The following is a 15,185-nucleotide window of genomic DNA, read 5'->3' on the forward strand; positions in this document are numbered from 1 at the left end:
TGCTAGTCCTCGAGCAAAACTAATAAATAAAACCGAGTTAATCTCGGGAGGGTTTACCAGAGGTGTACCCAAAAAACCATGACTTCTAATTGGTCACAAGTATCCAAAGAGCTATGAGGACATACATATTCTCAACCTATCTCCAAGTAACTAGAATTTCCAGAGAAATTAAAGGTGCCATCTCTAAAGCTGACTAAAGAAAAGTGGAGACACATCCGCAACACTGCTAGATAAAGAGATATCCGCTACACAGCTAGATAAACATTGTAAGATGCATCCGCTTTATAGCTGGATAAGATTAGGAGAGAGATACAGATGAGAGGGACATCTGCTACACAGCTGGACTAATTACGTGTGATGAGTTAAACCAGTGCTAGAAAGATCTTGTGCCAAATTGAAAGCGGACTAACAAAGCAACCAAAATGCATCTTTCTTAGACTCTCTCATAGTGCTCAGTAGAAACAACGTCTTCTTCGGCTTCAACTGTTGATGATAAACTCTCGAACCTCGTAGAACCTTGACAATTTAAATTTTCTCCTTAATTTCTTGCTTGAAAATTCCTTAAAGATTTCTACTTACCTATGGCCTTATTGAACAAAACGTAACGATGTTTTTTTCATTTTTCATTTTTTTTTTTGCCAAAATAACAAGACAAAAATTTAAATGGCCATGAGAGAAGGACTTTAGAACTTGGATCTTCGCAACTTGTGATGTCTTGGTATCATGAACTTCAACAACTTGTATCATTTGCTCTTATAACTTTTTGTAACTAAGTCTTCAACTTTGATTTTTGAATTATTCTTTTCTATTGCTGCTTCTAAACCTTAAACGTCTTCAAATTTCTTCATAGATTTTGATGTCGCCCCGCTTGTTGATGATGATAAGTTTCTACTGAGAGAGAGTCGTAATCCAGTAACTAAGACTACATTGTGAGGTTGCTTTATCTTTCTGGCATTTCCTTCTGACCTACTTGCCTTTCCACCATGGATGGTTAGGTCCATCACGGTTACCCTCTAAAAGGAACAAGTTCTCTCCTGAATTTCAAAGATCTCAATGTATTTTTCTCTAATGTCTCAATAGAATGTTATCCCTAGCAATTCCAATTTCCATCTTTTCGGTGAAAAAAAATATGTAAACTTAGCTAACCGGATACTATGTGATGCTAGAAGTTTCTCCCTTACCCCCAAACTTAAATCTAACATTGTCCTCAATGTTCTAAAGATAAAATTAAAAACATGAACAAGGAGAAACTATTACCACTTGAGGGAAAATAAATAAGGAAGAATATTACTTTGTCGCATGAAAATGGGTTACCTCCCAAGAAGTGCTAAGTTTAAAGTCTTCAGCCAGACACTGGAAGAATTAGTCACCTCGTAGAATTGTATAGCAGTAGCCGAAATAATTGTGGGTCATCTGGATCAAAAAGTGTTACCCACAAGAAGAGGAAACTGCAACAGACCAAGAAGATACCGAACACACCCTTGCTTAAGACAACTACATCTAGTTGTGGTTCAAGTTCAGGCTCTATAAAAGGGTCTAAATAAAAGTTTTTCATCGGTTGGATTTCCTCAAAGCTAAGATCCGGTTCAGGTATTAGAGTCTGGAAAAACTCAACTAAGAACTTAGAAGCACATAACAACAACCTGAATAATTGGCGATCCTCTAAGTCAATTAGATTTGACTCACAAAGTTTACCATAATAATGGTCATTCTTAAGAAAATGTGTCGACCCTAATATCCTAAAGTAATTAGGTTTAGTCTCAAAACTTAATAACCGACACATCTGAAAATCATATGTTCCCACAATTGGAAGAAAAGTTTTTGGTGGGAAAACAAAGTCAATTTTGGTATCATAGCCTGGGTTAACCACATCAACCAGAGGATGGGTTTCTAACGACTGAGCTTTTTCCTGGACATCATTAGGTTCGGGAAAACGTGTATGAAGATAATCTTGTAAGATGGTTGAGGCACGAATGTCAAGTCCTGCACGAGGGGACTTTCTAAGAGTTAAAGAACACGGAGAATGATAATCACCCCCAAACTTAGAGTTTTCCGTGTCTCTAGAAAGACTAGTCACAACTTCCCTAGTTTCAAGGTCATCAGATTTTTGAAAATGGTCAATTGATTCTTCTAAGTCTGGTTCATCCTCACTCATCTCTACGAGTTTATGGTCTTCTAAGATTAGTGTTTCTAAATCGCTAGACTCTAAAACATTATTCTCAGGGTAAACTCTTTCCTCTAAACCATCATCACAATCATATAAAGGATTATCAGCGGAAGTTTCAAGTAAAGGCTCATTAACTAAGGTGTTAATCATAGTTACCTCTTCCGATTCACTGATAGGCACATCAAATAATGGATTATCCAACATACTGCAGGCTAAAGGATCATGAACTACATCGTCTAAAACGGTAGTATCTCTAGTCAAATCCTCATCCTTTTGAATAGGTGAATAATTATTAAAATTATTTGGATTGGTACTAGAAACAACACTATCATTATAAATCTCAATCGGAGTAACAAATTCTTGATCACTATGTCTACATATTTCATGTTCTTCATCAATACTATCCTCATCATAATCATCTTTATAATAACATGAAAAAGATCGAACCTCATGAAAACAAGTAGTGTTACCAATTCTAACCTCGTCATCTTGATTATGTGAATAAAAATTATCCTTATTTTCAAGGGTGGTATTGGGAACACTATACTGGAAATTAATACTATCCTGAGCAAGTTTTACCACAATCCTATTTGTACTCTCAGTAAATTGCTTGAGGGAATCTTCTAGAGACATCTTAGTTGACTGCTCTACGGACTCTTCTGGGAGAAGAATATTATTAGTCTCTTTCATAAATAACTTCCATGTTGACTCATTGAAACTCTTGAGAGACTCTTCCAGAGAAATAAAAGGATTGTTTTGCTCGTAAGACCTTTGGGTATGTGCATAGTAATTGGGCTCACAAAGGTATGGACCATAACCTTCAAAAGTTTCGCGTTCCCAATCACTATTCACACTATGGTCATAAAAAGGATAATGTCCAAGCTGCTCAGTCGGATACTCATTGTATTGGCTATTATAATACCAGTTCGACATCCTAACTGCAAGGGAATTCTAAACAAACACAAAGAAGGGATGACTCGACCACAAAAAGCCTATTTTATCTAGCAAACAAAAAGCATGATGGCTCCACTTAGATTGTTTATAGACCAACTTTTATTCTTCCGAAAAGGAACTTGTTACAATCTGAGCAAACCTCTATGGAATCAATCCGAGTTAAAGTAAGTTGAATAGAGGCGAGGGAAGCTCGGTGGAGCTTTGATACCCAAGGCCTCGCCGATATTACAAGTTGGCGCAGTCACGCATTCAACTCACAGAAACCATCATGAACTTCGAAGTAGGGTTAAAAGAGCAACCAATATTTTTCGAACGACTTTCATATTAAGCTCGTACCCTATCGGTCTCGTTCAAGTCCAAATTTTAAGGCTTAGGTTCGCGTAGGTTACGTGTTCCTAAGGCGGGCAAGAAGGAAACGATGATGAAATCCGAGTCCTTATCTTGATTTGGCCAGGCCTTGCCCTTTACTAGAAAATTAAATCCGATTTCAGGTCCTCAACATATATGCATACAAAATCATCCAGTAAACCCGCTGACAGGGGATTCGCGGGTGTTTAGAATTCTTACCTCCCGTTCAAGATGGGGGATGAACCGTTGAAGTCGACTCGGGCCACGACTCCTATGTCATGTACGAACCCGAGGGGCCGAGACGATATCGTAATCGTCGTCCTTCCCTGTGCAATTTATATTTAAACCAACCATTCCTTAGGATTTTAAAAACAAAGTCCAAGTTCAATGTCCGAAAGAAGAAAAAAAAATGTCCAAAAATAAAAGATTACAAAAATAAAAACCTTAATTACAATTTCTAAAAAAAACAAAAAATAAAATAATATACAAAATCTTCTTCTTCACTCTTTTTGGATTTCTCTTTTCTGTCCTTTTTGGGCTTTTCTTTTCAGCACTTTTTATTTAGCTTAGCTCCGAATCTGAAAGCAAACAAAAATACAAATCGCGTAAAAAGAACAAATAAAATAAACCTAAAAACAAATCTATAAACAAATCCGCGTCGGCGGCGCCAAAAATTGATCGAATTTTATATAGTGGTAAGAAAGGTTGTCGTTCACTCGGACTTTGTTGGATTTATTTTAAGTTTTAATAAAATAAAAATACTACAAATAAGAATATATATATAGAAATTTTGTCACAGGATGAAGAGAGACCGGGACTCGGGATTCCACTGCTTTTCATGTTCATGGGGTTCATAAATTAATCCTAGACATTTATAGCTCAAAACAAAAGAAACAATAACTCTATTCTTTGCCAAGTAGATTTCGTAAAACATCAATTATAAATTACAAGCATAGTGTATCTAAAGCATCTAAGACTAAGCATACACTATCTAACAAGATAATAATTGATTAATAGAAATCATAAATCATTTAAAATTTGTGCAAAAAGTAAATAAGGAATTTATTAAATTACCCCAAGGATGAAATACAGCTTCCTCCTTCCTCCCAGTGATGGGTTCTAGCTCCACATGGTGAAAACACACTCAAATGAATTTTTCATTGCTCAAAAAGGTGTTTGCAAGGAGAAAAGGTATAAAGCAGTGTGTTTGTAACAGTTATAATTGTTACATAACCCACTGTTACAAAGAAACACTAACAAACTGTTGCGAACTGGATTAAGTGTTACAGAAATTGTTACAAAGATAATCAAATTTGAAAGTAAAGGCAACGGTTTCTGCGTTTTCCTATATGTGTTGTTTTGTGTTCTTTCTCTTCTTCTTCGTTGCAGCAATGGTGATTGTCTGCAACTCGATTCTAAGCCTCTGTTTTCTCCCCTAACTCTCCATCCCCATTCTCTGGGTCCCAGAAAACCTTTTTATACTCGACAACGACAAAATATCTCCTCATAATTGTGCCAAATCATCTCTCTGTCAAGCCATAAACTCGGGAATATTTTCTTCCCCGATTTATCTTCCCATGCACCTGATTTTGGCTAACTCACTCCAAACACGTAAAAAATATTCTTGCACGCTCTAGGAAGTGTCCCAAGTCCTCCAAACTCGAGCAATGCTCATCTCAAACTCACGGCCAGTCATGCTATCCCGTGAATATCTCAACTGCACACGGACTCCCCTGTTTTCTTCCATTCAATTATTCGGCCAAATCTAGTCAATTCCAAGGACCTTACCAGCCCTGTTTCATCATCACAGGCCCAAATAAAGCCTTTCCCATGAAAATCTCTAAGTAAATCTCTTCCCAAACTTTCCCAGAAAACTCGAGAAAACTAGCCTCTCCTGTTTTGTTGAGAAACAATATCCATCCAAATTTGATCGCTAAAATTGCCCGTACTAAGTTTGTTATGCTCTATTGAATCATCTCAAAAAGTTTCACCCATTGAGTCTCTCTAAAACACCTTCAAATCTCGAATCTAAATCTGCCTGTGTGTCTGCAAAGTTTTCCCGCCAAAAATCAGTTTTGAAAGGTAGAAGATGGTTAGCCCTTATCCAACGTCCTGGGTGCCGAATAACAAATGGGTGTTGTTGACAAATGGGATACACATAGCCATGGGCGACACATAGCAAAAGTGGGGGTCCGTATAGCAAATGTCCTCCGGAGGTGCTCCGAGCAACTTTTCGAGCCGAATTTTCCAACAATATTTATTTCCAAAAAATACCTACAAACACACAAAACACCATAATAAGGACGAAAACGAGTACTAACAATACGAAACAATGAGGACAAATTAGACACATAAATGCGTCTATCAGTAAGAAGAACAAACTTCACTATTTATTGAACGAGGTAGTTTGGACACCAAGGAATTTCCATAACCGAAGATATTCTTAACATATGCAATAAAACACCTAAATTCGGTTTTATAAATTCCAATCAATATCTAACTGTATGAACGGCATCTTCATGGACAACTCAGTATTAGCTAGCACTTAACTAATATATCCTTCCAGAGATATGTTTTGATTGCTGGTAAAATAAAACATACTAACTTCGAAAATATCAAAAAGATTCTATGTTATTTCGATTTGGGATCTCACCTTGAGTATCAAGAAATATCTTTGAACGTTTAAGAAATAAAATTTCAGTACATGTTCAAATTACTCATATGTCGACATCTTGAATTTTCCTATTTTGCAAACCCAATTTCCAAATCACACAAACCCTAAAGTATACGTGACTTAAAGAAATCAGTTTTGCTTATTAGGACCGGTTCTACCATGATACCTAAAACAAGTTAGGATTGGTTCTACCTTGACTCCCAGTATAGGTAGGGATGGATTCTACCTTGACTCCCAACATAAGATAGGATCGGTTCTACCTTGATTCCCTATATAGGTTAGGATCGGTCTATACTTAAGATCTTCTATGAAAACTAGACCATCAACCCTTTTGGTTTCCTTTTGACTACGAAACAAGTTTGTACGTCTATTTCCTTAAACTCGCGTAATTGAAAATAGTTTTCGAGATATAAAATCAAACCTATGTTCAGTACATAGTCTAGTAACAAGTTACAAAGATTATGTCAATGTCGTAATTACGAAGTCCAAAAGATAAGCATTATACTTCGTTATTCAATACACCAATATAAAGCACTTATGACTATTGATATATATTGTTCCTTGATACTTTGATCACAATATGATGATCAAGTCTATTGTACTAGAGTTTCACATATATAACTTCGAATATTATGTTTTCAATCAGAAACAACTTGGCTTACGATATAGAAATGGAAACAAGTCAAGTCACGTATTACTATCCTCAAGTGGAAGGATGATGTTATCATCGTTGTCAATACGTCTTCGGAGTCTTCAGGTCTTCAGAGTAATACTTGTATGTATCAACATTTCTAGACTTCCTAATCTAACCCAACGAAGTTGACTCTAGTAATCTAATTAAGCGACTTATGAGTTTTGATACTAAACTATGACAACCAACCTTGACATACCAATGCTTGGTGGGTTCAACCGAGCAATGCTCTAACAGATACCTGTCAGACATACACAAAGATCGATTCCAAAATGGATACGTGTTCACAATAGGGAATACGACGATATCGTGGAGATCAACCACACAGACACTTGTGGCTACCTCCACGAACTACTCTACGATCATTTCCCTTCATGTGGCGGTTCGTGAGTGTATATGGTTAAGGTCTATCATTAAACATGTGCGAGGGACATGTGGTTTGAGTTCCACCACCGAAGAAGCAACTTGCATTTACGAAGATAATGCAGCTTGCAATGAACAGATGAAGCAAGCATATATGAAGGGTGATAATACGAAGCATATGTCACTAAAGCTCTTTTACGATCAACAACAACAATTCTCCCAAACATTCAAGTCATTAAAGTAAAGTCTGATGAAAATGTGGCGGACCTATTGACTAAGTCATTACCTAAGTCCACATTTGAAAAACTTGTGAGGAGTATTAGATTAATGAAACTGTCCGAACTTCCGTGACTACATGTGAAATAAATAGGACTAACGTAGTTGTCCAAAGCCGTCACTGTATTGGACTAAAGAAATTGTCTTGCATTAGGGGGAGCACTTGATGGTATGTTGAATTTTTTTCTTTTACCGAGATTACTTCGTACATGGTTTTATTACTCTGCAAGGTTTTAATGAGATAACGATACGAGAAATACAATTAGGGGGGAGATGTCATCAGGGGAAGCATCCAACGGTGCGACGTTGACATGTTGAACTCTTTTCCTTCACCGATGTTACTTTTTTCCACAGAATTTTGTTACTCGACAAGGTTTTTAATGAGACAACAAAAAATCGTTAGAAATACAACTTCTAGGTTGAAGTTATTCTTCTCCTTCCCATTATTCAAGTTTTTGTGCCAAGCGTTTTCATGACACAATTCTACAAAATAGAAAAGTCTAGACAAGTGAAACCATTCTACAAAATAGAAAAGTCTCGACAAGCGAAACCATTTAAGAAGATCAGAAGTTCAAGCATTATCGCCTTTTTCCCTCGACCATTTTTTGCCTCATCGGACTTCTCTGGCAAAGTCCTAACAGAGCAAATAGTATGCAACGGCAGTCTTCCAAGTGGGAGTGTTGTTGTAAAGTGACACATGGTCAAAGTCGTCCGTGGTATGGATGACCACTCCATCTGTTCAAGTGCATGTGCACAAACGTTCTCTACCAAATACATGTCTTATGAGTAATGAGAACTGACACTCGTACTTGCATGTTTATTCTTCTCGTCTACTTGAAGGAAACAAGAGACAATGAACAGATGATGGATTCCTTCTTCTCTTCACATTTGGTCTCTACTACGCCATCTCTTCTTTGCAAATAACTAAATCATTTGTTTGCTTCTTTTTTATTTGAAGCATGGTGCAGAGAATTTTGTATCAGGCCGGATTATTAACTTACCCAACCAAATGAGTCAAATTAACACTCTTGGAAGGAGTGATAACTATCCAAATTTTAGAACAATGATTTACGTAGTCTTTAAAATGAAATAGAAATGTAACCAAAGAATGTAGAAGAAAAAAAAAACATATGCAAAGTGCAGAAAAACTATATGCATCATCTAAACAAATAAATCTACGAACTAGCCTGGATCACCTCTATAAACAATAAAAAAAATCTATCAAAACTCAAGATAGCTCAGCAGAATATAAATTCAGAGCTGAGTGTAGAAAATAAGGATCTATTCCATCTTAACGTATACCGACGATGAAGCTGATGGAAAAGTAGTCACTTTCTCACAAAACATATTAAACCGGCTCAGATCATCACCCAAGACTTCTGAAGAACTGTGAAGGGATACTACTTCCAAGACCACTGTATTCTTCAGCAATATCTCTACAAACTTTAGTTCATTGATGCTACCAATTACGCCCTGAAGCTCAAGAAATCGGAGGTGACTCAGCATGCCTGGCGTAAAAAACTCTTCTTCCCAACAGTCTAGCACACTTGCTGAGTCAGACATAACCTTGACAATAACCAGAAATAAGAGTTTATATATGCAGTTTAATTGATAAAAAAATTGTTTAACAAGATTTATTATTATGGAAATATCAAGTGATTGATAGTTACCTCGTCACAAAGTGGGAAAGATGGGGGCTCGACGAAGCATTTCTGGATAATGAGCAGAGTGAAAGTTAGAAGCATTACATTTATCGAGAAAGCTTAGGAATGTTAACAGATCCTTTCAAGACAAAAATGAATAAAAAAAGGTAACAAGGAAATTCAGTAAGAACCTTGGTTATTTCAACGGAAAGTGATTCAATATTAGGAGATTTCTTGAGCAAGGATATTACTACAGCAAAGCAGTCCTTTGAAAGCCATGTCTGCAACTTCAAACTTCGTAGATTTACGAATACAGGAAGCTGAATGTCTAAGTCAGGAACTCCTGAGAGTACCTACGAACAGAGAAGCAAATAACAGTTATTTAATTGATCTAGGCGATGCTAGAACCATGCATTACATCCATTTGGGGGGAGCAGGTGACTGTGTTCTGTCTTGACCCACTATATAGACGGCTCCAATAGCATATTATTTTAAAAAGAATGAAATATCAGTACTGTATATTGGTATTAGAGAATGGTAAGAGTCTGTTACATAAAGCATCATAAAAGTCTCAAATACAATAACCTATATGAAATGCGAAACTGACAAAGTGATCCAGTTCTAAACTAAAGCTTGAGCCTAAATTTTCCATCCAAGACTGGTTCCACCAAGGCTTCGTGAAGGTTGATGACACCATTTGAATCTAAAGGGTAGCAGAAGCAAATTCAGACCAATAGAACCAACTGTTAATGAGGTAGTTGTGGTCCTAAAAAAACGGAGTCGAGGTAAAAAAGTTTCATAATGCCAGTGTAGCCTTAAAGTGGATCACATTTATTGTTCCCAATGGACTCTTGCATGAATTAAAAAAAAAAAATCTGAATCAGAAGAACTCATTCCGTATTGTAACTGAGGGAATTCAGATATCCCAATCAATCTGAATTTGCACCTTTACCAGTAAAAGAAGGGATGTTATGGGAGTATTTAATAAAACCACAAACGTGGCAAAGAAATCAACAATTGATGGATCATACTTCATAAAAAAGTAATGCATTGGACTTTCGAAATGACTCAATCAAACCACATTTAGCAATATAAGATCTCGTTAATTGGGAGACTTATCTTCTACCCACATGTTACCACTTATGTTTTACTTCTATCTTGATTGAGATGAGGACAAACATTTTATATTTTAAGCAGTTTAACATATGAATATATCATGCACGATAAGAAAGGAAGGAACCGTACCTCAAGGAACCAAGGAGACAATGCTAAGTTCTTCGCACTGTGAAGACCTCTAAGCAGCTTTATTGTATTCTGAGCAAACGATTTTTTCAACACTTCAGAAAACTCTGAAAACGTTTTAGGCAGATCCTCAGTATCTTCTTTTACTTCCACGTTAGTATCCACAGGTGGTAGTTCCTCGACATCTTCATTTACTACAATGTCAACACACGCAGGTGGCAGTTCCTCGCCATCTTCATTTACTACTAAGTTAACATCCGCAGGTGGCAGTTCCTCACCATCTTCATTTACAACTATGTTAACTTCCACAGGTGGCAGTTCGTCACCATCTTCATTTACAACTATGTTAACATCCTCAAGTGGCAGTTCCTCACCATCTCCGTTTACTACCATGTTAACATCCTCAGGTGGCAGTTCACCACCTTCATTTACTACCATGTTAATATCTGTAGGCGGAAGTTCTTCAGCGTCTTCTTTCACTACCATGTTAATATCCGCAATGACTAGAGAAGTAAGGTTTTCTAAACAATATTCAAATGACAAACAAGATTTGCAGCTGAACGATGTTAGATTCGGAGCATCTAATTTTACAATCTTAACCTCATTACCTAATGGTAGAGAGGGATTATTGTCTAATTCAAAATGCTTAAGTGTGACAGATGAAATACTGATATTCAAACGACTGTCTTTAATAACCAACGACTCTAAAGCTGGGCAGCTTGAAAAGAGCTTATCAGCAGGATTTTCATCATCAATAGAAACTGATTCAAGCTTTAAGAATTTAAGACAAGGTAAACCAATCGAACTAGGAAGAACTAAACTCGAGCACTCATGGCGACCAATTTTCAACTCTAACTTCGACAGTGATTTACAATTGAATAGAGACGAAGGTAACTTAACTGCAAGATCCTTCTCAGCACGAATATCCATAGATACTTCTTCGACACCTCTTGTTAGGGAAGCAAAAATCCATGAATTAACACTGCGAGCAGTTGCTTTATCGCAACCAATATCACTGAAAACAAGGTTGAACCTCTGAACTTCACAGCTATCACGGAGGACAAATACCCTATCGATAAAATCTAAGAACCCAGAATGTTCCATAGTATGCAAACTAGAATCGAAGTTCAAAACTGGAACAGATGCCCAGATATACCTCCATACTTTAGCTAAAACGCAAGTTCTAACTACACATGTCATGTCAAGGAAAGACAAGATATGGTGAATTAGTTTTTGGGGCAAAATGCTGATTCTATCTTCAGCTGGTGAATTTCTAGGCTCTTCCATGATCTGTATTCCAGGAAAACAAATCTAAAAAGGTGTTTAAAGTTGCATATAAGGGTTAAAAATGAAAGGGATTTTAGTAGTTAACCTATAAACCCTAACTGAAGATCGAGAAAATGCGAGATAGGAGAGAGAGGGACCTGAGATGATGAGCTAAGCCTGGAGTAGTTGATGGCGGTGATGGAGATCAGAACTGAAGCGAGGATTCTAAAAACCTCGGGGAGGAGATTTTAGGTCTAGGGTTCTGAAATGAGAGCATCCACAGCGTGCGACTAAACCCAAATATTTGGTTTATTAACGAGACGTAGTGGGACGGACTATCGATTAAATCCTGACCATCGATTAAATCCCAGACTATATTTGGTCTGGGACCAAGACTAAATCCAAATTTGATCGCGCGGAATCTGAAGGCTACGCCCCACACCAGGCGTACATTTAGTTTACGCCCCACACCAGGTGTGTTTTTAATCTCCGCGCGATTCATTTTTTTTTCAATTTTGTATGGGGCGGGGCTTTACACCTCCGCCCCATAAGATGACTTTGAAATATTAGTGGGACGGGCGGAGATTTAATCCTCCGCCCCAATTTTCTTTTTTTTTTTTTTTTTTTTTTTTTTTTATAAAACAACGGGCGGACGTATAGTCACACGCCCCACATCAGGCGAATGCACAGTGTTACGCTCGATCAAATTTAGTCTTTCACCCGTAGCGTCACACACCAGACTAAACTCAAATTTGGTCGTTTTTTTTGATCTTTGATCTTTGGTTATACTCGCACCACTGCAGTTGCTCTGAGAACCCCTAGATTTTTGGTTGGTAGTTTTTCTTCGCGGGTTATTGTTTATGTACCGAGGGCATTCTGGATATATCTGTAAATAAGTTAGTAACCAAGCCCAAACCGAAATGGAAGAATCAAGGAAAATCTAAACAGCCTGGGTCTGTGGGCACAATGAATTCTCCCCTCGATTGCCCAAAATTCTTGACTGCATCACCACTGATTATAAGTAGAGAAGATTTTGGAGTTGTTCCTTGTAAGGTAATTTTTTTATTTTTGTACTTAAAGGAAATACTCAACTTGGAAAAATTAAAGAGCACATCACCTAATGTCCTGAGCCAATCTGCACCCAGCACTATGTCACATTCTCCTAATGGAAAAACACTCAAATTGTCCACAAATTTATTCCCTGCTTGATCCATTAAAGATTCGAACAGATCCCAGAACTGACTGTTCTTTCTCCATTAGCAACTGTGACCATCATAGGAGCAGTTGGTTCAATGTAACACTGAAATGAAGCAAAGCTAAGGCACTGCCAAGGAAGTTGGTTGTACTACAAGTATCAACAAGAATGGATACTTTATGTTTGTTGAGAATACCTCGAGTTCTAATGGTATCTCCAATGGCATTACCAATTAGAGCATTAAGGAGATCTCAATGTCAGACTGCACTGAGATTCAATGGCTTCTTCAAAAACCTCCTCCTCTTCCTAAGTGTCATGTGACTCAGTCTGGTCAACTTGTAGCATAAAAATCTTTCTTTTTTTTACCTTTACAAAAGTGGCCTGGTTTGTTGACATCATCACAATTATAGCATAATCCTTGAGCTTTTCTTTTGGTCATCCTCTTGTGTGAGTCTTTTGATTGTAGGAGTTGTGGGAGTGAACTTTGATGGGGGAGTGAAAGAAGACCTTTGAGTGACAGGAGCAGATTTGGGTGAAGTAAGAATGGGTTTAGGTGGGAAATTGTGAAGTGAATATTGATTATTTGAGTTGAATGAGGTAGCGATGGATTTGGTAAATGGTTTAGTGGCTGCAACTGCTAAGTTAATTTTCTGTTCTTATAGTCTAGCAAGAGAGAAGGCATCTGACAATGGTTTTGGGTGAAACATATATACAAACTTTCTTATCTCATTATTAAAGCCACTAAGAAAACTCATAACAAAGTAGGATTCACTCAGGGAAGGGTTCATGTTTAGCATTAATGCCTTAAATGATTCAAAATCTTCATAATAGTCATCCACGGATGAATTCTACACCAATTTATTAAAACTACCAACAAAATTTTCTTCAACGGGGTTTTCAAATCTAGCACATAAATGTTGAGATAAATCATGCCATGTAATTCTATTTTTATTAACTTGAAAATTGAGAAACCATTTTTCAGCCTTACCCTCAAGATAAATTACCGCAATATCCACTTTCATAATGTTCCTCAATGTCATTAAGTTGAAAATATCTTTCACTCTTCTGGATCCAATCTCTGAGATTATCTCCATCAAATCTTAGGAAGTCAAGCTTGGGTATACGGTGATGATGATGAGATAAACCAGGTTAAGGTACGTTGATGAACAAAACTTTGGTCTTCCACATTAAATGTACGTGATCCACTAGCTTCAGGACTTGGTTGTTGTTGATTATTGTAAGGTCTAATGAATAACTTGATGAGGTTTCTATTATTTTCCTGTAAAGTGGTATTGATAGTTGTTGCAAGAGAATCGAACTTAGTAGTGAGCTCTGATAATAAGGTAGTGAAATCAAATTGTAGTTTTGATTGCCGAAGCCTTTAACTGAGTCACCTCATCTTGAACATCCTTCAAAGTCATCGTAAAATATTTTTTTGAATCGATTGGAACGACTCTAATGCCAATTGGTGTATCCCTACAACAATCAAACACACATAAGGATAGAAATGGTGTCAAACACCTCCTAAATCAAATGATTCATGCCAAATATGAGCTTAAGTAGCGCAACCAACAAAGTTCCATTTCAATTAGTTTTCAGATAATGAGAAAAAGACTTCTCTTACAGCTTTTAAAGCAAATAATTAAACCTAATCCAACATTATTGGATGATAGACGCGTGTCGACATCTCAACGGACACAATCAACCCTAAATAACAACCCAAGTTGAATTACATAGGCACTCGAACAAAACTCAATTGTCAGACTCCAGGGTGCCTTTAACAGAGGAATACAACATGCAAGAACAAGGAATAGTGGAATGAGTTTTTTTTTAAAGAAGAATTAGTGTTCTTGACTCTGAATTGATTGATGTCGTGAAAGAATGGTTGATTAAAGAGGTAATTAGAGTTTTTGTTTGATCAGGAGAAGTGGGTCGATCATCTCAGATTTGAAGCTTCCAGCGAGTTGAGCAGTTAGAAATGTAGAATTAGGGTTTATGTGGTGTTGATAGATGATGAATTACAATTAGGGTTTTAACAAGAAATTACAGATGAGGAGTTTGACTGACTGTAGTTGGAATTAATTATACAGGAAAGAAGAATGGGTTTGATGTTGAGGTTATGCTTCAAGCTGTGTTACAGTGGCTGTGAGAATCAGAAGAAGAGGGTATGGTGGTTATGAAGCTGGAATGGGTTTGTTGATGTGCTGAACAGGGATCAAGAAATGAGCTCTTAATGATTTGATTAATGTCATGAATTGAAGAAAATTGAGTTGATGTTGTTGTAGATGAATGGAATGGGTTTTGAAGTTGAGATGGCTGAGGTGTTGAGATTGTGGTGTTGATTACCAGATTGAAGTTAGAAGGGA

The 15,185-nt window shown here is 37.1% G+C and overlaps 1 protein-coding gene across 1 annotated transcript; it reads right to left on the reverse strand.

Moving 5' to 3' along the window:
• Positions 1 to 8,526: 8,526 nt before the first annotated feature.
• On the reverse strand, positions 8,527 to 11,891 carry LOC113305663 (putative FBD-associated F-box protein At1g78730). Its single transcript, XM_026554683.1, has 4 exons — positions 10,362 to 11,891; positions 9,308 to 9,469; positions 9,144 to 9,185; positions 8,527 to 9,039 (listed from the first exon to the last, which is right to left on the reverse strand). Exons 1-4 carry the CDS (start codon positions 11,643 to 11,645, stop codon positions 8,755 to 8,757), a joined length of 1,773 nt encoding a protein of 590 aa, XP_026410468.1. The 5' UTR covers positions 11,646 to 11,891; the 3' UTR covers positions 8,527 to 8,754.
• Positions 11,892 to 15,185: the final 3,294 nt, after the last annotated feature.

The sequence above is a fragment of the Papaver somniferum genome, chromosome 1, assembly GCF_003573695.1.
Source record: "Papaver somniferum cultivar HN1 chromosome 1, ASM357369v1, whole genome shotgun sequence".
Classification (NCBI taxonomy): domain Eukaryota; kingdom Viridiplantae; phylum Streptophyta; class Magnoliopsida; order Ranunculales; family Papaveraceae; genus Papaver; species Papaver somniferum.

Excerpts from the sequence above, each read along its gene's own strand:
- LOC113305663 (XM_026554683.1), bottom strand. The coding sequence starts at position 11,645 with ATGGAAGAGCCTAGAAATTCACCAGCTGAAGATAGAATCAGCATTTTG. Across the intron at positions 9,470-10,361 it reads TGTCTCCTTGGTTCCTTGAG|GTACTCTCAGGAGTTCCTGA; the intron begins GTACGGTTCCTT and ends CTCTGTTCGTAG. Across the intron at positions 9,186-9,307 it reads TTTCCGTTGAAATAACCAAG|AAATGCTTCGTCGAGCCCCC; the intron begins GTTCTTACTGAA and ends CTCATTATCCAG.